General features: G+C 44.0%; 1 protein-coding gene across 2 annotated transcripts in view; it reads right to left on the bottom strand.

Moving 5' to 3' along the window:
• Positions 1-24,811, bottom strand: part of LOC126183874 (uncharacterized) — a 547,907-nt gene that overhangs the window by 153,632 nt on the left and 369,464 nt on the right. For both annotated transcript variants that reach the window (XM_049926169.1, XM_049926170.1), the window contains exons 4-5: positions 20,491-20,570; positions 17,421-17,533 (exon numbers count right to left, since the gene is read on the bottom strand). In XM_049926169.1, the coding sequence (XP_049782126.1) occupies positions 17,421-17,533; positions 20,491-20,570 (193 nt within the window). The remainder of the gene's footprint in view (positions 1-17,420; positions 17,534-20,490; positions 20,571-24,811) is intronic.

Raw genomic sequence — 24,811 nt, 5'->3', positions numbered from 1 at the left:
AATACTCTCTACGATTAATAACTTTCTACAGCGTCGTGGCGCAGCGGTAAGCGCTCGGGTTCGTAATCCGAAGATCGCCGGGTCTAATCTCGCGCCATGCAACTTTTTTTTATTATTTGTTTTTTGTAATTCAAATGTGTACACACACACACACACACACACACACACACACACACACACACACACTATATAATGTTTACCACTTATAGTTAACGGAAGACGTAGAAACGATATTCCGAAACGAATATGTATAGTGTAAGTCAAACGTTCGAATTAGAATAGAGACCCCACGATCACTAATTTGCTGTGGCAGGTATGAAATATAAACTCCGTTACTCGCTCGTTACACTTGAAGGACAGATGTTGAATGGGCCGAAACGAGCCGCCGCATAACAGCATATGATAGACAACACAGATTTTGTACATTTCTTATATAAACGATATTTTTATATTTTGTTTGTCAGGGTGCCAGTACCAGTCCACGTTCAACAGAACTCTCGCCGAAAAAGGGTCAAAGACTGTCCTGGTAACCCGACACGACATGAACAAGGTGACACATTCGTATACGGCACAATATTCAATCACGATGTCTGGACGAGTCTTGCCACAGGTGCGTTTGGACCCAGAGTACAGAAGACAGTCGACGAGTACGCCAAGAAGTATACCGACGTTGTTATTACATCCTCCAAATCCGGTAAACTAACAACGGGTTTGTTCATGGACTTCTTGCGTAATGCTTTGCAACCATACGTACAAAAGAAAGAATTTCTCCTTCTGATCGACTCTTGGGGTGGGCAAACTAACCCGGCGTTATACGATGAGATGTTCCAGGACGATAAGAAGTTACCAACGTGCACTATAAAAGTCATTCCTCCAAAGTGCACGCCTCTCGTCCAACCGCGTGACGTGTATTTTTACCAGCAGGTAAAAAATTTGATCAAGCGCCTTCAAAATTGTGCTTTTTAATAGAGTGAAACCGTGACATCAACTCCAGAGACGATTGTATAAAAATCTAATCCATCGTCCACCACCAATTGTCTTCTCCGATTGTTGCCGATATGATACGATACGCGTGGTATGCATCAAACCTGACGAACGATAGAACAATTTTTCACAATGTCCATCAGGTGTGTTTACCAACAGATAATTTAAAAAACAATTGTTCTTGTAAAAACGCATCGTTTATCAGATGTGTTCGATGTCGTGCTGTTTTCTGCTTTCCATGTTTCTATGATAACTATCACTCTGGTTCGTGCGATACTTCAGCTACTTCTGGTCACTAATTGTTAATTATGTGCGAGTGTATACCGAACTTTTCAATAAATTGTATCCACTTGAATATTATTTGTGATATTGTGTTTTATTTCAAGTATTATTTTTCCACGGCAAATGACTTTCAACAACTTATTACATGCATAATTGTTGCAACTGATTGCCAGGAATTGTGTATATATACATTTGAATTACAAAAAACAAATAATAAAATTGCATAGCGCGAGATTCGATCCGGCGACCTTCGGATTACGAACCCAAGCGCTTACCGCTGCGCCACGACGCTGCAGAAAATTAATAATCGTAGATAGTATTTCACCGCAACGGTTTCTTTTAACTGACAATTTTCTCGACAACGACTGAGAAGTGCATGTTGGTGCTTTGCCACGGCCGGCCGGTGTGGCCGTGCGGTTATAGGCGCTACAGTCTGGAACCGCGTGACCGCTACGGTCGCAGGTTCGAATTCTGCCTCGGGCATGGATGTGTGTGATGTACTTAGGTTAGTTAGGTTTAAGTAGTTCTAAGTTCCAGGGGACTGATGACCACAGTAGTTAAGTCCCATAGTGCTCAGAGCCATTTGAACCATTTTTTGCTTTGCCACATTACACCTCTGCCCATGAGCTTTTATTACGAGCAGTATGAATCGAATTTGAATTTCACAATTGGCGGCCTCCCCTTGTTAGCAAGAAGAATGTAAATGTGTTTACACCTATTACAGAACTGTTTTGCGATAACATTATGGTGGTTAAAATCTGATCAGGTGGACTGTCAAGAACAATTAGGAGGAGGAGGAGGAGGACGGTCTGTAATGTCAGAGGAGGAGATGTGTGCCTCATTTCACTATTAGCTACGTAGCAAAAACTTCCAATTTCGCTACTGCGAGACATGGCGCCAAGGCGAGGAGGAGAAGATTAGTGTTTAACGTCCCGTCGACAACGAGGTCATTGGAGACTGAGAACAAGCTCGGGTTAGGGAAGGATGGGGAAGGAAATCGGCCGTGTCCTTTCAAAGGAACCATCCCGGCATTTGCCTGAAGTGATCTAGGGAAATCACGGAAAACCTAAATCAGGATGGCCGGACGCGGGATTGAACCCTAGTCCTCCCGAATGCGAGTCCAGTATGCTAACCACTGCGCCACCTCGCTCGGTAGCGTCAAATCGAAGTTGCCTTTTCTCCTGGACGGGAACGACAGTGTGACAGACAGGGATACGGGCAAAAAATCGGCAAGAAAGCACTGGAAACTATTTAGAGGAAACTTAAAAAATCCTGTGGTTATACATATCAAGTAGAATTAGTTGACGTTGAAATGAATGTTCCTATGGATGAGCTGCCTGGAATATTGCAAAAGCTATTACCTTTTGTACTTTGACGTAACGCAATAACTTGCAGGAATTTTAACAAAATGGCGATGTGCGACTATTCAGTATCAACCAACAACTTTTGCATGGAGGGAGATCTACAGGGAAACAGCAGCGTGATTGCGGACAACGATAAGACATTTGGAACAGACTATTTAACGTGGTTAAGTTTCAACTGTAGAGAAACAGTGTGCTGCACTTTATACTCTGTGCCATATGGCTCCATGTGGCGCCAATTAACGGATAACGTACAGAGCAATTATTGTGGTGTTTAATAACGTTCTCAGTTCGTGTACTGTTATAAGAATACCCGAAAATGGCAGGTATACAAGTAGGTATTCCAGATACACAAGACCGAGAGAAGTCCATCAGCTATGTCCTGTCTGCACACCGTTTTAATTATCTACCTATTAACTATGTGGAGATTCTTAACTCTGACTCCAATAAAGACGATGTATGTATTATACTGAAGTGTTATGTTAAAGCAGTCTAGAACAGTGTTCTCGACAATACCGTCAGATATAGATATTGCAGAATTGGGAAAGGCTGACACGAGCAACGTTATTCCACAAGTCCTAACAAAAAGAGTAAGTGTACCACACAGACTGGAACCATTCCCCATTAAACAATTTGCGCCTGGAAGTACATTCAATGTGTTATTTGCACGGAAAAGGAAACTGGAAATGGAGGACATCAAACCGAAGAAAATAAAACCGGAATATACGGAGTGAAGGAAGAATATAACCCGCAAATGGAAAAAATACGCTATTACAGATGTGCAGTCCATGTTTACATATGGCTTCAAACGCAGTGTACGGAGAAATTTGGCTACGACCGGAGAATACAAGATAATAGCCTTTACTGTAAAGAGCAGTGGTAAGTGGCCACATGATGGAGTCCTGACCGAAAACCGCGGATTGGAGCACGTTTACTAAGTTAAACGACGCACGGAAAATGTGTTTACCAAACCCCGTTCCTCGTCGGATCTGCTTAAAAAAGATGGTTACATTATATAGAAGTATGATGGGCTTTACGTCATACACTTAGCAACAGAACAACCGTTTGCAGAGCTTAAAACCAACGGAATAACATCCTTTAATAGCAATTCGTTTGTGAAACTGTGAACTTAAAATTTTATACCGAAATTCCACATGATGTGAAGCAGAACAACTTACAGCCTATATCTAGGAAGATGAGGAGTGTTGTAACAACAATGACATGCAGGCAATTTGAGGAAAAATTAAAATTACCAATTTCTCTTGCCTAGAAGAACTGTCCGAAGAAACAGAACTGCTAGTTGAAGCCATAAGAGGGGTAGTTTACAGGAAGAAGTTAGACATACAGGGTGGAGAACAACTGTGCCACGGAATTTTAACGCTGGCTAGCTGATGCCAGTAGGAACGTAAAAGACTAGTGTTGTGTAGGTCGACAACGCACCGTTTTTGAACTACAGAAACTTGGCGCCACGCGCTCCGATTGGCTGTAGGATTGCCATGTTGGCGTTCGTCGAGTGACGGGCAGCGCTATGGTTGTCGGTTCAACGTCCCTCGCCCCGTCACTGCCCTAACGTGATACGCACACGTGTCGAATAGGTCTTGCTGTTGGTTTCCACCTCACGTAAGAGGCATTCACACGTAAGCTTCGCTTCGGAGCACACACACGTCACCTGCGATTTAGTCACACGGTAAGCAGGACGACGTAGTGTTCGTTTGAAGAACAAGGATATATGGTTTTGTTTAAGGACTAGTCGACGGTAATGCGTATGAAGCTCGACGGTTGTATGAGGAACGGTATCCAGCAAGACGACATCCACACCCACCGGCGACTTGGCGAAAGAGGCTCGTTAGCGGGATATCATCGTGATGCTAGAAGACCTCGAACACGACGGAATGCTGCATTTGAAGATACTGTTCTCGAGCGCTTCGAGGAGGCACCTACGACAAGTACTCGAGCGTTTGGACATGACATGGGGGCCATTCCCACCGGTTAGCCTGGTAGGTTTTGAGGGCTGACGGTCTGCATACATTAAGTTTCCACTTTGTCCAAGACCTAAATCCCGTGCCGACTATGAACACAGGCTAGTGTTTTGCCGGTGGTTTCTGCGACGTGTTGCACGAGATCCAGACTTCCCCGCCATTGTGTTGTTGACCGATGAGTGTACCTTCCATCGGGATGGCCTTTACAACACTCGTAACGTTCATTACTGGGCAAGGGGAAATCCTTACGTCCCATTACGTACGTCCACGGACACGAGGAATCATTTTCGTTCAACATTTGGCCAGGCATTGTGGGTTACCTCCTCGACTTACTGGGGCAAATAACCTTCACTTTTTTGCAAGAAATTTTACCCGGCCTGCTGTAAGATGTTCCCCTGGACATATGGCAACGCATGTGGTTGCAGCATGATGGGGCGCCCACACTTAACAGTCGCGCTGTGCGCAGATATTTAAATGAACTCTTCGACGGCCGGGTAACTTGCCCCCGCAATCACCAGACCTCACGCCACCGGACTTTTTCCTGTGCGGATTCTTTAAGGTTGTAGGTCACCAACCAGGACGCGAACCACCAAACTAATAGGAATTAATGGATCGCGATCAACATTCCGCCTATCACATCAGGGCAATGCCAGGAATCTTTGAAAGAGTTCGGCAAAACACTATTCGACGTTACCAAGCTTGCTTCGCGTCATAGGGACGCCAGTTCGAGCACCTGCTTTAAGTAAACAATGTTCTAGCTACAAAAAAGAAAAAAAGCTCTTTTCAGGGCCGCGCGAACTAACAGCTGTTGACGGGTTTTTTTCCCGGTACGTCATGAAACCACAATGGATGTCTCGGGACCCCGCCAGATTCGCCCCCAGAATGGAAGGCTGGCGCGCTACCACCGAGCGTTCGGGCTGTCTTTGATAAATCGCGATCTCCGGCAGGCAAAGCATTCGCAGTCATGCATTGTCCAGAGCATCTCGCAACGCCGGCCGCGGTGGACGTGCGGTTCTAGGCGCTCCAGTCCGGAGCCGCGCTGCTGCTACGGTCGCAGGTTCGAATCCTGCCTCGGGCATGGGTGTGTGTGATGTCCGTAGGTTAGTTAGGTTTAAGTAGTTCTAAGTTCTAGGGGACTGATGACCACAGCAGTTGAGTCCCATAGTGCTCAGAGCCATTTGCATCTCGCAACAGGGCAATGCCGCAGTCAATCGGAGCGCGTTGCGCCAAGTTTCCGCAATTTAAAAATTGTGCGTTGTAGACCTACAGAACAGCAGTAATTTTGGTTCCTACCGGCATCAACTATCCAGGGTTAAAATTTCGTAACATTTTTTCTCCACCCTGTATATTGAAATTCGAGAACTTTCTCTGTATTTGTCAAATTGCTGGCTGGAAAAAGAAATGGATGATTAAGATGTGGATTTAAGCTATAACTTGTAAGTTAAAAATTAAATTTAACACTGTTAAAACTGCAGCTAACGAAAATAAAGTTGTTCTCTGTATGTAAGTGTATATACAGAAGTTAACAAAGATTTGGCACTAGAATATTTGCTTGCCTTATTCGCTAGTCTACCTAAAATTCTAAGACATTTCCAATATACAATGATCTACGTGCGTGTATTTCGGATGGGGAAAGTGGGTACTTGAGTGACCTTGTGAAGTACTTGAAACAAGGTAGTTGTAAATATAGTAATCCCTTTTTTGTACCTGTATGGAGAAAGATCAGGTCAGTGTCAAAAATGGCTCTGAGTACTATGGGACTCAACTTCTGAGGTTCAAAATGGCTCTGAGCACTATGGGACTCAACATCTTAGGTCATAAGTCCCCTAGAACTTAGAACTACTTAAACCTAACTAACCTAAGGACATCACACACACACCCATGCCCGAGGCAGGATTCGAACCTGCGACCGTAGCAGTCCCGCGGTTCCGGACTGCAGCGCCAGAACCGCTAGACCACCGCGGCCGGCACTTCTGAGGTCATTAGTCCCCTAGAACTTAGAACTAGTTAAACCTAACTAACCTAAGGACATCACATACATCCATACCCGAGACAGGATTCGAACCTGCGACCGTAGCGGTCTCGCGGTTCCGGACTGCAGCGCCTAGAACCGCACGGCCACTTCGGCCGGCTGGTCAGTGTCCAGTGAGAGTTTAGGGAAGTATATTTCTTTCTCGAAACGAATGACGCCAAAAATTACGCTCCACTTCCTTGACTTCACGTTTCATGGTTACCGACTGACTGCAACTGAGGCTGCAGAACTGCTGGGCCCGCCTTACATCCCCGATGTGGTCAGAAGCTGCATTCCTATTGGCTACTGCCAATTTCAAGCGACTCTAGTGGTATAATTGTTAACTAGACTAGTTGCTTGACTGTTGGATCAGTGGCAGACGCCTCGTGTGTGTGTGTGTGTGTGTGTGTGTGTGTGTGTGTGTGTACGTCTACCACTAGTTTGGAGTGCTATTGTGAAATTTTTTCCGGAAGGGTTACTCAAGTTGAATGACACCATCAATTTTTGATCTGTATAATGATTTCTGACGCTCCTTGTGTAGCGCTATGCAAATAGATATTTAATTAGGACCTATCTGTATGATTAATTATGTAGTTAGGGCCGATCTTTACTTCAGCTTCCCAACTAAAATAAACGAATTACACTAACCTAACCTTCCTCTCCCGCACTTTGACAGTTTCCCTGTGTTGGGTGGTGCACTTTGGCTTTCGATCCAGACGGACTGCGGTTCGAGACCCAGAAAGGGTACCGTCATTTTCAATTTCCGCCAATTTCTGTGGGAGGGGGTGCGGCTGGGACGTCGTCACAGCCCTGGGACAAAGAAATTCCCACCACTTTTGAAATAACCATTTTTTAAATTTTCCGTCATTTTTTTAAGTTTCCATCTTTTTTAATTTTCCCACTAAAATTAGAAATTCCCGCTAATAGGGTTGGTGGGGGGGGGGGAGAGGGGGAGGGGCCTACGTGCCAGCTGGGGAAATATGTCGTCACCTGGGGGTTGGATGGGGTAATTAATTTATCAATTTAAATAATTTGCATATCAATTGGATATCAAAATTCAGGTGGCGCCACCCTTACCCCACTACTCATGTGAGGTTACTATGTAACGTCAATGAACACACCTTTTAGGAGTAGGGAGCCGGTAGCATGGGGGGGGGGGGGCGGGGGAGGGTGCCAGAGCCTTTGTAAGGGAGATGGTCATATTGCTTCAGGTTTGTCCGTGTTAGGCTGTTTTGGAGGGCGGTTCTGGTTGGTTGGTACTGGAGGTAGTTTAAAGTTTATGGGTGGCAAGTTGACCACACTAGTTTATGTGATAGAAATATTCTGGCGCCAGTTTAGTGGGACTTAGAATTATTAGACAGCTATTGGGACTCCGATTATTTTTCCATTCACTGTCCAGAAGGATGTGATTTTTCTGATCAGCTGTTAAGGATTCCGATTTATTTAGCAGTGATTTGGATTTAGTCTCAGATTACCCTGTAAGGACTTTGATAATTTTCAACACTGATCAGCACTTATGACAGCGATGTAGTGTGTCGATTAGGCTGTTGTTTAGTGGAGATACTTTGCAGTTAGACTTCAGTCATTTGTAGTTGTGAACACTGCCTTGGTTTCCAGCAGGTTTTATTTATTTACTTTATATAGTGTGTTGCTATCACCTGTACTTACATTTGTGATAACTACCAGTCGACAATTCAGCGTGAATTTAATGGATAGTAAATATTTAACTGAAACTTAAATGACTGTGGTTCGTATATGTTATTTAGCTAGAGGTAGGAGTTGTTCGCGTTCTAACTGTTTTGTCAGTAAGTGTTTCACTAAATTATTCGTATAGTCCAGAGGTAGTAAACCTTTTTTGCCAATCGCCCAGTTTTGCATCTCTGTTCCTCGTAAAATTTTCTAACTGCCCACGAGTTACACAGTAATGGTGATTTATGAAGTAGGGAAGCAACTTGATGTTATAAAATTTATAAAATCATGTTGCAGCATGGTAAAGCATATAGTAATAAATACACTACTGGCCATTAAAATTGCTACAACAAGAAGAAATGCAGATGATAAACGGGTATTCATTAGACAAATATATTTACTAGAACTGACATGTGATTACATTTTCACGTAATTTGGGTGCATAGATCCGGAGTAATCAGTACCCAGAACAACCACCTCTGGCCGTAATAACGGCCTTGATACGCCTGGGCATTGAGTCAAACAGAGCTTGGATGGCGTGTACAGGTACAGCTGCCCATGCAGCTTAAACACGATACCACAGTTCATCAAGAGTAGTGACTGGCGTATTGTGACGAGCCAGTTGCTCGGCCACCATTGACCAGACGTTTTCAGTTGGTGAGAGATCTGGAGAATGTGCTGACCGGGGCAGCAGTCGAACATCATCTGTATCCAGAAAGGCGCGTACAAGACCTGCAACATGCGGTCGTGCATTGTCCTGCTGAAATGTAGGGTTTCGCAGGGATCGAATGAAGGGTAGAGCCACGGGTCGTAACACATCTGAAATGTAACGTCCACTGTTCAAAGTGCCGTCAATGCGAACAAGAGGTGACCGAGACGTGTAACCAATAGCACCCCAGACCATCACGCCGGGTGATACGCCAGTATGGCGATGATGAATACACACTTCCAATGTGCGTTTACCGCGATGTCGCCCAACACGGATGCGCCCATCATGATATGTAAACAGAACCTGGATTCATCCGATAAAATGACGTTTTGCCATTCGTGCACCCAGGTTCGTCGTCGAGTACACCGTCGCAGGCGGTCCTGTCTGTGATGCAGCGTCATGGGTAACCGCAGCCATGGTCTCCGAGCTGATAGTCCACGCTGCTGCAAACGTCGCCGAACTGTTCGTGCAGATGGTTGTCGTCTTGCAAACGTCCCCATCTGTTGACTCAGGGATCGAGACGTGGCTGCACGATCCGTTACAGCCATGCGGGTAAGGTGCCTGTCGTCTCGACTGCTAGTGATACGAGACCATTAGGGTCCAGCACGGTGTTCCGTATTACCCTCCTGAACCCACCGATTCCATATTCTGCTAACAGTCATTTTTATCTCGATCAACGCGTGCAGCTATGTCGCGATACGATAAACCGCAATCGCGATAGGCTACAATCCAACATTTATCAAAGTCGGAAACGTGATGGTACCCATTTCTCCTCCTTACGAGGCATCACAACTACGTTTCACCAGGCAATGCCCGTCAACTGCTGTTTGTGTGTGAGAAATCGGTTGGAAACTTTCCTCATGTCAGCACGTTGTAGGTGTCGCTACCGGCGCCAACCTTGTGTGAATGCTCTGAAAAGCTAATCATTTGCATATCACAGTAACTTCTTCCTGTCGGTTAAATTTCGCGTCTGTAGCACGTCATCTTTGTGGTGTAGCAATTGTAATGGCCAGTAGTATACTTACCGAATACCTTGTCGAAACTCTACGAAAACCTACTGGAAACATCTACACTCCTGGAAATTGAAATAAGAACACCGTGAATTCATTGTCCCAAGAAGGGGAAACTTTATTGACACATTCCTGGGGTCAGATACATCACATGATCACACTGACAGAACCACAGGCACATAGACACAGGCAACAGAGCATGCACAATGTCGGCACTAGTACAGTGTATATCCACCTTTCGCAGCAATGCAGGCTGCTATTCTCCCATGGAGACGATCGTAGAGATGCTGGATGTAGTCCTGTGGAACGGCTTGCCATGCCATTTCCACCTGGCGCCTCAGTTGGACCAGCGTTCGTGCTGGACGTGCAGACCGCATGAGACGACGCTTCATCCAGTCCCAAACATGCTCAATGGGGGACAGATCCGGAGATCTTGCTGGCCAGGGTAGTTGACTTACACCTTCTAGAGCACGTTGGGTGGCACGGGATACATGCGGACGTGCATTGTCCTGTTGGAACAGCAAGTTCCCTTGCCGGTCTAGGAATGGTAGAACGATGGGTTCGATGACGGTTTGGATGTACCGTGCACTATTCAGTGTCCCCTCGACGATCACCAGTGGTGTACGGCCAGTGTAGGAGATCGCTCCCCACACCATGATGCCGGGTGTTGGCCCTGTGTGCCTCGGTCGTATGCAGTCCTGATTGTGGCGCTCACCTGCACGGCGCCAAACACGCATACGACCATCATTGGCACCAAGGCAGAAGCGACTCTCATCGCTGAAGACGACACGTCTCCATTCGTCCCTCCATTCACGCCTGTCGCGACACCACTGGAGGCGGGCTGCACGATGTTGGGGCGTGAGCGGAAGACGGCCTAACGGTGTGCGGGACCGTAGCCCAGCTTCATGGAGACGGTTGCGAATGGTCCTCGCCGATACCCCAGGAGCAACAGTGTCCCTAATTTGCTGGGAAGTGGCGGTGCGGTCCCCTACGGCACTGCGTAGGATCCTACGGTCTTGGCGTGCATCCGTGCGTCGCTGCGGTCCGGTCCCAGGTCGACGGGCACGTGCACCTTCCGCCGACCACTGGCGACAACATCGATGTACTGTGGAGACCTCACGCCCCACGTGTTGAGCAATTCGGCGGTACGTCCACCCGGCCTCCCGCATGCCCACTATACGCCCTCGCTCAAAGTCCGTCAACTGCACATACGGTTCACGTCCACGCTGTCGCGGCATGCTACCAGTGTTAAAGACTGCGATGGAGCTCCGTATGCCACGGCAAACTGGCTGACACTGACGGCGGCGGTGCACAAATGCTGCGCAGCTAGCGCCATTCGACGGCCAACACCGCGGTTCCTGGTGTGTGCGCTGTGCCGTGCGTGTGATCATTGCTTGTACAGCCCTCTCGCAGTGTCCGGAGCAAGTATGGTGGGTCTGACACACCGGTGTCAATGTGTTCTTTTTTCCATTTCCAGGAGTGTATAATCCCAAATGCCCAACCCGAGCGTCTGCAGAAAGAGGTAGGACGACAGTGAAACTACCCTTAAGAGCTAAATGGTTGAACGCCCACGTACACTTTCCACAGAACGTGGGGTTCAGAAGCTTGATTTGTGACATCTCTGCCCAAAGAGCACAATGCTGGTGCACGCTTCAGTGTTTTGGGGCACACCGTTAATCGTACATTGTTGAACATGGAATTCCATAGCAGACCACCCCAACATGTTTGAATGTTCATCAACGACGTAGTTACGAATGCAGTGGGCACGTGACCATCCGGTTTCGACCGTCGGTCAAGGGAAACGTTTCGGCTCTTCGGGTGATTCACGTTGTTGCTACACAAGGTCGATGGTAGTCTACACAAAGGCTGTCATCGAGGTGAGCGGCGGCTCGAAACGTGTAGCACGCCAAGAACGCAGGCTGGTGGGGCAGTATTATGCTATGGGTGACATTCTCCTCTTCTTGCGTGGGCCTGTCGTAGTAATCGAAGACACGCTGACAGCTGCGAGCTACCAGCATCCCTTCATACTTTATGTCTTCCCCGACGCCGATGTCGTCTTTCTGCAGTGTAACTGTCCACGTCTCGGAGCCAAGACCGTGCTACAGCGGTTTGATGAGCATTATAGTGTACACAACGTTGATGTCTCGGCGAACGAATTTTTCTGCTGTAAACCCTATGGAATCGCCATGGGTCGCTATCGCTGCGTACGCAAATCACCGGCCCGTTATTTAGGCGAATTAAATTATCTGCGTGTAGACATCTAATGCCACATAACCCCACAAACATACCAACGAACTGCCTGATCCCTGATATGCAGGACCAGCGATGCATTTCGTTCCAAACAAGTTGTTAAGTAGGTGGCCATAAGGTTTTATTGGCTTATCATCGTATCTACTAAAATTCTGGCAAACGAGAATTCCATTGCTAAGCCAAAAGGTGGTTCATACATTTTACCATTGAACTGTAAGTAACTACTGTAAAACTACTTGCAATAAATTCATTAACTCATATCTGTAGTTCTCTTATTTTTTATGACGCTGATTATTTTCGACAATTTTAAGATTCAGTTTACAGCAATATTTGTGTACAGATTTCTAATGTCAAACGAAACCAGATGAGAGAAAGAGAGAATCACCTATCTTTCTTTATGAAATATGCACCATTTTTAACATAATAATTATGTTAAGAAACAAAAACTACTTTGACCTTTGTGTGTATAAGTGGAGCCAATTTGTGATGAGCACCACTTATCTCTTTAACAATCTATCCTTACGTACCTTAAATTGGCATATCTTAGGCGACTTTGAATTCACGTTTATTAGCTTTTCTTTTGGAGCTCTTTAATACTATTGTTTGTTCTACGTAAGTAATTTCTGATCCCTTTTTGTAATTTGGGCGCAGGGTCAGTATAAATTTCAGAGGTGTCCTTTTCATTGAAAATACTAATGTTTCAGCTACATATTCGCTTTCTTGGGCGATAACAAGTGCATTACAATCATCTGCTCTTGTCACTTGTTCTTTAACTTACGGTTAATTCGCGTAATGCTACTTCTTTTTGCGGAATGCACTTCTTGTTAGCAGAAATGACTTCCTTTTCTAAAATGTTACCATATCCGTGAGCAATTCTGGTCCGTTGCGATTTGCCTATTTTAACGGCATGAAGACCAGTTTTAAGGTCAACAAGTTAAATGACCCTAGTGTCGTACATAATTTTGTCGATCTTCGAAACTGGTCTTTATAGTGTTAAAATAGACAAATCGGAAGACTATAATTGCTCACGAATGTAATATTTTAGAAGTCATTTCTACTGAAAAAAAGTGCTCAACAAAAACCAAAAAGTATTAACTGTAAGATTAAAGAACGGTTAGGTCTCGACAACAACAGATGCAGTGAATACGCTTGTCATCGCCCAAAACCGCGAATATGTAGCTAGAACATTAACAGAAAAGAACATTAACAGAAAAGAACATTAACAGAAAAGAACATTAACAGAAAAGAACATCTCTGAAATTTATACTGACCCAACCCCCAAATTACAACGAGGTCAAATTAGTTAGATACAACAAATAATCTTATTAAAGAATTCCAAAAGAAAAGGCTAAGAAACATCAATCCAAAGCAACGGAAGTTAAATTGTGGTAAGGTCTTATGAGACCAATCTGCTGAGGTCATCGGTCCCTAAGCTTACACACTACTTTAACTTACGCTAAGGACGACACACACTGTCCCCCTCCGACGGGGGGGAGCCGCGCGGACGGTGACAAGACGCCTTTGACCACGCGGCCCACGTAAGTTAAGACGACAGTTCAAGGTATATAAAAAGAGCCACCCAGTCTGATTAACTGTTCATGGCGTATGTAGTATTCATCACAATTTGACTAGATTTCTACGCATTAAGATCAATGAAGTTGCTGTTTTGAAAATAATAATCACGTTATAAATGTTTCAGATTAGATGAATTAACTAAAGAACTACAAATACCTCAACTCCTAAATCTAACGCAAGTGGTTAGTTACTTCCAGTTCAATGGTAAAATATATTAACCTCATTTTGGCTTAGTAATGGGATGCCAGAATTTTAGCAGATTCATTGATGAGCCGAAATATTTCGAAGATTCGGAACTACACTCCTGGAAATTGAAATAAGAACACCGTGAATTCATTGTCCCAGGAAGGGGAAACTTTATTGACACATTCCTGGTGTCAGATACATCACATGATCACACTGACAGAACCACAGGCACATAGACACAGGCAACAGAGCATGCACAATGTCGGCACTAGTACAGTGTATATCCACCTTTCGCAGCAATGCAGGCTGCTATTCTCCCATGGAGACGATCGTAGAGATGCTGGATGTAGTCCTGTGGAACGGCTTGCCATGCCATTTCCACCTGGCGCCTCAGTTGGACCAGCGTTCGTGCTGGACGTGCAGACCGCGTGAGGCGACGCTTCATCCAGTCCCAAACATGCTCAATGGGGGACAGATCCGGAGATCTTGCTGGTCAGAGTAGTTGACTTACACCTTCTAGAGCACGTTGGGTGGCACGGGATACATGCGGACGTGCATTGTCCTGTTGGAACAGCAAGTTCCCTTGCCGGTCTAGGAATGGTAGAACGATGGGTTCGATGACGGTTTGGATGTACCGTGCACTATTCAGTGTCCCCTCGACGATCACCAGTGGTGTACGGCCAGTGTAGGAGATCGCTCCCCACACCATGATGCCGGGTGTTGGCCCTGTGTGCCTCGGTCGTATGCAGTCCTGATTGTGGCGCTCACCTGCACGGCGCCAAACACGCATACGACCATCATTGGCACCAAGGCAGAAGCGACTCTCATCGCTGAAGACGACACGTCTCCATTCGTCCCTCCATTCACGCCTGTCGCGACACCACTGGAGGCGGGCTGCACGATGTTGGGGCGTGAGCGGAAGACGGCCTAACGGTGTGCGGGACCGTAGCCCAGCTTCATGGAGACGGTTGCGAATGGTCCTCGCCGATACCCCAGGAGCAACAGTGTCCCTAATTTGCTGGGAAGTGGCGGTGCGGTCCCCTACGGCACTGCGTAGGATCCTACGGTCTTGGCGTGCATCCGTGCGTCGCTGCGGTCCGGTCCCAGGTCGACGGGCACGTGCACCTTCCGCCGACCACTGGCGACAACATCGATGTACTGTGGAGACCTCACGCCCCACGTGTTGAGCAATTCGGCGGTACGTCCACCCGGCCTCCCGCATGCCCACTATACGCCCTCGCTCAAAGTCCGTCAACTGCACATACGGTTCACGTCCACGCTGTCGCGGCATGCTACCAGTGTTAAAGACTGCGATGGAGCTCCGTATGCCACGGCAAACTGGCTGACACTGACGGCGGCGGTGCACAAATGCTGCGCAGCTAGCGCCATTCGACGGCCAACACCGCGGTTCCTGGTGTGTCCGCTGTGCCGTGCGTGTGATCATTGCTTGTACAGCCCTCTCGCAGTGTCCGGAGCAAATATGGTGGGTCTGACACACCGGTGTCAATGTGTTCTTTTTTCCATTTCCAGGAGTGTAATTTTACAGTTCGACAAAACTAGTTTCGATGCCTTCCGTAAACCCACCTACGCAAACAGTGCTATTCCAAGAGACTCAAACCACCAACAATCCCAGAAAACTACTTTTTTCACTCTGTAATACAAAGTGCAGTGTACACGCCTTTACCCCGGCATAGTTTTCAAGACGAACTAAATGTAATCAAATCGATCGCAATTTATAACAAGAATAACCCAAGTTTCGTTGACTCAACTTTAGGTAACAGTAATATGAAGAGAGAGCAAAAAGTTCCGTTCAGCAGCATTTCTTGGTAACGTATTGTACAGAATCAGTAGACTGAAATGAAAAGTAAGGCTGCAGAGTAGACTAGATTTGTTGGAAGGATTATAAATTTTTAAGCATTGCACTAGGAAAAATAACTATTTTAAATGAACAGGTGCAACTTAAACATAGAAAGTTTCTGTACAGTTTCTGGCCGTTATTTTTGATAACAGAACAAAGAGGAATTCAATCTAAGGCCACAATAAAGAGGTCATTTGCTTCTTTATCTACTTCCCAGGTAATAGTAGGCCTAGTACCTACAGTGATTTGTTGATACAAATGGTTCTGTTTCGACTTTTACTTACTCCCCATCCCTTTTCCTTCACTCACACATGATGTACTTTGAGTTACTTTATAGTTTACTTACTTCATTGGGCAATAACCTAATAAAATGCCATATGTTAGGTCTTTGTCATATCATGCACATTCACTAAATCACTTGTTTTTATGTTACAGTTTTAATATTGTAATTGTTTAAAGCCATTTTAGGGATTATTTTCACTCACAACATTATGCAACCAGTATATGTAAATAACTCCTTGTATGGTACCGAGTTATTTTTGAAGTTTTCTGTATACCTATATTTTAACGGGTATATAATTTTAACTATTGTATTTGTAACCATTAATCCTTCTGAAGAAGACGCTTCTAAATAAATTGAAAAACTAGGTCAAGGGATTTTAATAAACCTTTCATTTCTGCAGCTGACTGGCTGTATTTCATTTTATCCCCATGAAGATTCCATTCTACAGCTGCTGCATCCAGCCATGTCCTAGATTTTAAAGCTGTATAAATGAAATTTCCTACAGTCCAAGCCAACGACACATGTTATTGTTTAACATTCATTAAAAGACTGAGAACTTCACCATTAAACACAGTAAGGTGCAGTAACTCCATTTTCTTTTTTGCCATATCTAACAACAGCATAAATATTTTATACATGAACATTTTATTCAAGCATATATGTGCGTATTTAACATTTAGAAAAAAAAGCATGTGTAACTAAAAGTTCTACCATGCTAATAAATATGCGTTAGAATAGACTACGCCATCTGAAAATGACACTGCACTACCATGAAGAGAACTTACTGACTTCTTTTATATGTTCAGGAAATATCAATATTCAAAATCGTTGTCAAAGGAAATACACATTACTCAAATTTAAGAATGCAACACATCGAAAAAATCCTGAGTTACCATTAGATAAGTTTAATTTTTTCTGGATGAACACTATGTACTTTCACTGGAAAGAAATGTTAGATAAGAAAGTATCTTTTGGAACTTCATTAGAAAAACGCGGGAGAAAACTGAAAACAGAATCAAACACCGAATCCATCTGAAGAATATGCAGCCAACAGCTGATCAAAAGAATTTCACTGCCGATTGTGTGTAAATACCGCCCATCAGTATTATCTTTTATGTTATTACTGAACATGCAAATTTATTCTTCGTATACCCCGTATACAAAAACAATAAAGCCATGAGACTACACTATTTGAGAACACAATTCGTTTCAATACTCAGTTTGTGATAATTGATACACTTACAGGATTGTAATAGGTGATGCCAAGTCTCTTAAGCATTGGGATTGCTGTATCTTGCCGCCATGTAGTTGGATTACATGATCCTCCCAGAAATACTTCATACTTCGGAATGCCCTCTGCAAAATAAATTATGTTTAGAGTCGCATATTAAATCCAAGTTTGAGTGAACAAAATGATCACCACCTTCTCCTTGTGGTAACCAACATGAATATGCTACATTTGCTTAAGATTTACACATTATTATTATTATTATTATTATTATTATTATTATTATTATTATTATTATTATTATTATTATTATTATATTATTATTACTATTATTACTATTATTATTCTTTTTCTTTCTTTCTTTCTCAGACGATATGTCTGGTCAAAAATGGAAAGTGATGCGGACCTTCATCAAGCGTGACTTCCTTTTAACTGTACGGTATATGTTATATTGCATTTAGGAACTTTCGGGTGATTGAACATGTATCAATAACTACGGATTTCTGTAGTTGTATATGTAAGTTTGGATATAGCTGTATTGCATTGATGTACTGGTTGATATTGTGTGGTATGAGCCCTGTAGTTGATAGTATAATTGGTATAATGTCAACTTTATCCTGATGCCACATGTCCTTGACTTCCTCAGCCAGTTGGATGTATTTTTCAATTTTTTCTCCTGTTTTCTTTTGTATGTTTGTTGTATTGGGTATGGATATTTCGATTAGTTGTGTTAATTTCTTCATTTTATTGGTGAGTATGATGTCAGGTTTGTTATGTGGTGGTGTTTTATCTGTTATAATGTTTCTGTTCCAGTATAATTTGTATTCATCACTCTCCAGTACATTTTGTGGTGCATACTTGTATGTGGGAACGTGTTGTTTTATTAGTTTATGTTTTATGGCAAGTTGTTGATGTATTATTTTTGCTACATTGTCATGTCTTCTGGGGTATTCTGTATTTGCTAGTATTGTACATCTGCTGGTGATGTGATCTACTGTTTCTATTTGTTGTTTGCAAAGTCTGCGTTTATCTGTTGTGCTATTGGGATCTTTAATAATATGCTTGCTGTAATATCTGGTGTTTATTGTTTGATCCTGTATTGCAATCATGAATCCTTCCGTCTCACTGTATATATTGCCTTTTCTTAGCCATGTGTTGGATGCGTCTTGATCTATGTGTGGCTGTGTTAGATGATACGGGTGCTTGCCATGTAGTGTTTTCTTTTTCCAATTTACTTTCTTCGAATCTGTTGATGTTATGTGATCTAAAGGGTTGTAGAAGTGGTTATGAAATTGCAGTGGTGTAGCCGATGTATTTATATGAGTGATTGCTTTGTGTATTTTGCTAGTTTCTGCTCGTTCTAGAAAGAATTCTCTTAAATTGTCTACCTGTCCATAATGTAGGTTTTTTTATGTCGATGAATCCCCTTCCTCCTTCCTTTCTGCTTAATGTGAATCTTTCTGTTGCTGAATGTATGTGATGTATTCTATATTTGTGGCATTGTGATCGTGTAAGTGTATTGAGTGCTTCTAGGTCTGTGTTAGTCCATTTCACTACTCCAAATGAGTAGGTCAATATTGGTATAGGATAAGTATTTATAGCTTTTGTCTTGTTTCTTGCTGTCAATTCCGTTTTCAGTATTTTTGTTAGGCTTTGTCTATATTTTTCTTTTAGTTGTTCTTTAATATTTGTATTATCTATTATATTATTATTATTATTATTATTATTATTATTATTATTATTATTATTATTATGTGGTTTAGAGCTGTAGTATTTGTGGCACAGTGTGGACTTCGTACGATTCCTCGACTTAAGCAGTTATGACGTCAATACGTCACCTACTGGTCTACACTAAGGTGACAAAAGTCACGGGATAGCGATGCACACATATACAGATAGCGGTAGTATCACGTAGTATCTTATGAAACGACAGTGCATTGGTGGAACTGTCATTCGTACTCGGGCGATCCATGTGGAAAGGTTTCCAACGTGATTATGTACACACGACGGGAATTAACAGAGTTCGAACGCGGAATGGTATTTGTATCTAGACGCTTGGGACATTCTCATTTAGGGAATAGTTCGGGAATTCAATATTCCGAGATCTACAGTGTAAAGGGTGTGCCAAGATACCAAATTTCAGGCATTGTCTTTCACCATGGACAACGCAGAGGCCGACGGCTTTCACTTATCAACCGAGAGCAGAGGCGTTTGTGTAGAATTGTCAGTGCTAACAGGGAAGCAACACTGCTCGAAAGAACCGCAGAAATCACTGTGGGACTTACGACGAACGTATTCGTCTGGACAGAGCGGCGTAATTTGGCGTTAAGAGCTATGGCAGCAGACGACGGATGCGGGTGTCTGCAGCGCCTCTCCTGGGCTCGTGACCGTATCAATTGGACGATCGACGGCTGACAAACTGTGGCCTGGTCAGCTGAGTCCCGATTTCAGATGGTAAGAGGTTAGAGTTTAGCACAGAACCCACAAAGCCATGGACCCATGTTGCAAACAAGGGACTCTGTAACCTGGTGGTGGCTCCATAATAATGTGAGCTGTTTATACATGGAATGGATTGGGCCCTCTGGACCAAACGAACCGGTCACTGGCTGGAAATGGTTATGTTTGGCTTTATGTTGACCATTTGCAGCCGTTCATGGGCTTCATGGTCCCAAACAAAAATGGAGTTTTGGTGGATGACAATGTGCCATGTTACCGGGCCAGAATTGCTTGCAACTGGGTTGAAGACCTCTCTGGACATTTCGAGCGAATGTTTTGGCCACCCATATCACCCGACACGAATCCCATCAAACATTTATGGGACATAATCGAGAGGTCGGTTCGTGTACAAACTCCTACACCGGCAACATTTCCGCAATTACAGCTACAGAGGCAGCATGACTCAATATTTCTGGAGGGGACTTCCAACGACTAGAGTGCATGCAGCGTCGAGTTGCTGCACTACGCGGGGCAAAAGAAGGTCCGATACGATGTTAGGCGGTATCCCACGACTCGTCACCTCAGTGTATTTTGCAGTATCATTAAGCAGTTAAGATGAAATTTACTTTTAGTAGTTGTTTCAACTTACTTGACATTTTCCTGTTCCTTCTCTTCTTATCTTCTCCATCTTTCTCCAGTAATCTGGATAGTTGCACAGGCCTGGGTATCCTGAAATAAAATTGAACTGTTATATACGTCTTGACTTCTCTGTCGTTGATACGATAACTGTTTTTCTAAAACTACAATAAAGGAATCAAATTTCACATCATTTGCTAGAAAAGTGTGGCAGAGTTTCCAGAACTCTGTAGCATACTACGTCATAAAAAGACTGCTCTCACCACCATTTTTTGTCTGCCTCGGGAAAGACAAATCACAGAACTGAGACTCTCAGAATAACTACAGCAGATAACAAACATCGAATTTTAACGCCTGAAGAGCGACGGTATACTACTCCCACCTACCACTCGTGTGCTTCAGCTCGGATACAACAGGAGATTCACATTCCAACTTGAAAATTATCGAGTGATTTTGAACATATTCTCAGTGAATAAATAATGTTAAATGAATACGTAATTTTCCTACTTGCGCTTTATTTATTTAGAATAGTACTTCAATCTACAATTAATTTTGGCTTTTTAAAACCATTATCCAGTGTTTGGCTAGAAAAACGTGTCATACGTATAAAATGGCAGAGTATTCACTGTATCTTTACGGTCTGACAGTTTGGGCACATTTCCTGCCTTGTGTGTACCGACTGTCAAACCATCAAAATCCTATTTCCACGGTCGGGCACTCTACCAGGCAAAATATTAGCAGCTACAGATTGGACAAGTTTACGCCAGCACCAGGTGCTGCTGCTAAATGGGGCTGTTCCGGTAAGTCCATGTGGCGGGCTATTTGCTCTTGATCACGGGTAGTGTATGACCACTCGGTGGGGGCACGGCATTAAGTGCTCTGTGACACTGGCTACGAAGGGGTGTCTAAGGCTGAGCACACGGTTCATCGCTACGCTAATTATAAAATTTTGCTAAACAAGGAACTGAATAACTATACATTTTAGTGTTATCTGTGTGATAAAAATACTCTATAGTATGTGTTTTTGTGTAGATCATAGAATAAAATGTATATCCCGATAAACTGATGAGTGTTTGGTTAACTAGCTAAGTCAGCCTCAATAATTAACTGGGTGTGCCAAGGTAGTGCACGCACTCCGACAACAAGTAGGTTAGAGCCATCTCTGTGTACGATTTTCAGACAACGAGGATTTGCTGATACAACACCTGGCACACATAATGTAACTGGCACTACAGGAAATCCTTACAGAACTTCAGTAGATGCGATCTACCCACTTGAGGCACTTCAAGATGTTGAATGACTTGAGTTGTAGGTGAAATTCGCACGTCACTTTTCTCTCTATGTCAAGTCCCCTTCTGTCATATAACAAATGTCTGTTTCACATAAAGTGCAAGAGGGTTTAAGGAAGTAGCAAAATGGCGACTGTAAGGAAAAAGCAGAGATCCGCCAATATGAACCGACCGACCGCCGGATCATCCCCCGTCAATGACGTCAGCACAACGATCTCCCCGTCGTTGCCGGCTTTCTTGACCTCTGAGCCGTTACTTCTCACTCAAGTAGCTCCTCAATTGCCGGTAATACGCCGAGTGCACCCCGTTTCAGTCCCACCGAGGAAAAATCCCTGATAAGGAAGAAGCACTGCACTGGTAATCGTTTCGTGGAGATATGATATCAACAGCTGGCTTCTTTATATGGCAGATGTTCTCCTGTTGAAACTCGTCTGAAAGATGTTCTCAATGGTTCACGTAAAACTACGCCCATTGAAAGATAAGCTTACATACCCAGATGCACTACTATCGGTGATCAATATTATGTCTCCAAGTGCTATCTTACGCCTTTTCAAGCTCTAAACCCACGTCTGGAAGTGTTGCTTGTGCTACAAACTGTAAAGTTGTGTCAAGTTACCTTTAGAGGAATGTATTTCCTGAACACGCAATGTAAGTGACTAAGAAATGCTGATAGCTGAACTTCACTCACCATTCTTAAGTCAAAAACGATTTCTACCAGATTAACATTGGTTTATTTAGTGGGCCAGACATCGCGTTACAGAGAGCCAGAGTCTTCATCGAACCACAAATAATATGTGCATCCGTATCAATATGGCTTGGAAAGTGGGGGTGTGCATCATCAAGGTTAAGGTCACCAACGATGCTGAAATAAATCTAGTTGATGTTCACTGTAACCTGAATAAGGGGGTAAAAGTCACGGTACATAAACACACAGCCACATCGTCACAAAACCACCTACAGATACATCATCCTCACACTGTGGCTTAAAAACTTCACTTGGCGGTCGATACACTTACGCTTCGCATCATTTAAACAGAGGCACAATAGTCTCTTGGACAACACTACGTGCCTCCAGTTATCTACTGTCACGTTTCCGTGAAGTCCGACACGGTGAAAATATGCAGCTTCGTGCACCACTACGAGCAATCGGATTTGCGCGGTACCCGATTCGGTATGTCCGTTGCATGCAGTTTCCTATGCTATGTTTGCTCTGAAACTGTTCGAAATGGACCTACATTCACTGGCACCACCAATTCCTGTCAAGTTTCTAACAATGCTCGAGTAGGATAGTAAGTACAGTAAGGGCCGAACTTGATCTTGAGTATCAAGTTACACTGATACGGATATCCGGTGTCAAGTTACCCACTTGGGCTCTTCAGTATCCCCACTCCCTCTCACCTGGGGAACCAGGGGAATCACCCAGGCAACTGTCAATGGAAATAAAAATGGACCTACCTTCCCCCAACCCCCCCCCCCCCTCTCTCTCTCTCTCTCTCTCTCTCTCTCTCTCTCTCTCTCTCTCTCTCTCTCTCTCTCTATCTATAATTGGGGCACTTGTGTTGAGTGGGTATAGTTCACTCAGAAGCTGAACACCATAGAGAGACTTTTAGGCTGTCCCTGTTAGTTAATAAAAAACTGAATCAAGTTATGTCATATGAAGCTTATTTGTTAATAACAATTTAATATCACATCATTCGAGACACCAGAAGACATCATAACCAGGAAGATACGTATTTCCCCATATTTTCTAAAATTGTACACATTTTTCCCAATTTCATGAGTTCTGTCCTCATGTCATGTCAACATGACATCACGTCACAAAAAGCCTCAACGTCGCATTGGGTCTCGTTAATATTATGATGCTCTCAGCCAATCACAATGCAGCATGTTCCCAATTGATAAATCATTGTTAAGCCATCACGTCACTGCTTTTATGTGCAACATCGACGTTTATCTCTTAAAAACGAACACATCGGTAAAAATAAAGATGTCACACCATATAAATGGTGTCCTAGCACGTTCTATAGGCACTACAGATTTCTAACCAAATATACTACATTAATAAATTTTGTGATGCCACAGCGAAATTTCAATGGTTCCAACCATAGGGATATAGTCAACAAGTAACAAACAACTCCAGCGAACATCACGTCACCTGCAGGAAGACCACCCTGGGGTGATATGAGGTGTGGTGGAGGCTGCGATGTTTGCTGTACAAATAAACGGTAGTGTTATTTTGTTCTAAATGCTGTGGTATTCTCCTCCCAATAAATGTTAACTGTAAGTCTTATTGATTTGGAAAGACAAAAACGTATCTGAATGCCGTGCAAAGTTTTTATACACTGAAGTGCCAAAGAAACTGGTACACCTGCCTAATACCGTGTAGGGCCCCAGCGAGCACGCAGAAGTTCCTAAACACGACGTGGCATGGACTCCACTAATATCTGAAGTAGTGCTGGAGGGAACTGACCATGAATCCTGCAGGGCTGTCCATAAATCCGTAAGAGTACGAGGGTGGAGATCTTTTTCTGAACAGCACGTTGCAAGGCATCCCAGATATACTCCGTAGTCAGGAGACGCGGTACTGGCAGAATTAAAGCTGTGAGGACGGGGCGTGAGTCGTGCTTGAGTAGCTCAGTTGGTAGAGCACTTGCCCGCGAAAGGCAAAGGTCACGAGTTCGAGTCTCGGTCCGGCACACAGTTTTAATCTGCCAGGAAGTTTCATATTCAGTAGTGTTCATGTCTGCGGAGTCTGGTGTCCAGCGGAAGTGTTAAAACTCAGAAGGGTGTTCCTGGAGCCACTCTGTAGCAATTCTGGGCATGTGTGGTGTCGCATTGCCCTGCTGGAATTGTCCAAGGCATGTCGTAATGCACAATGGACATGAATAGATGCAGGTGATCAGATAAGATGCATACATACATGTCACGTGTCACGTGTCAGTCTTATCTAGACGTGTCAGGGGTCTCATATCACTCCAGCTGCACACGCCCCACACCATTACAGAGCCTCCACCATCTTGAACAGCCCCCTGCTGACATGCAGAA

The sequence above is a fragment of the Schistocerca cancellata genome, chromosome 4, assembly GCF_023864275.1.
Source record: "Schistocerca cancellata isolate TAMUIC-IGC-003103 chromosome 4, iqSchCanc2.1, whole genome shotgun sequence".
Taxonomy (NCBI): domain Eukaryota; kingdom Metazoa; phylum Arthropoda; class Insecta; order Orthoptera; family Acrididae; genus Schistocerca; species Schistocerca cancellata.
The sequence above is the reverse complement of the archived record's forward strand: the minus strand, read 5'-3'. Positions and strand labels throughout refer to the sequence as shown.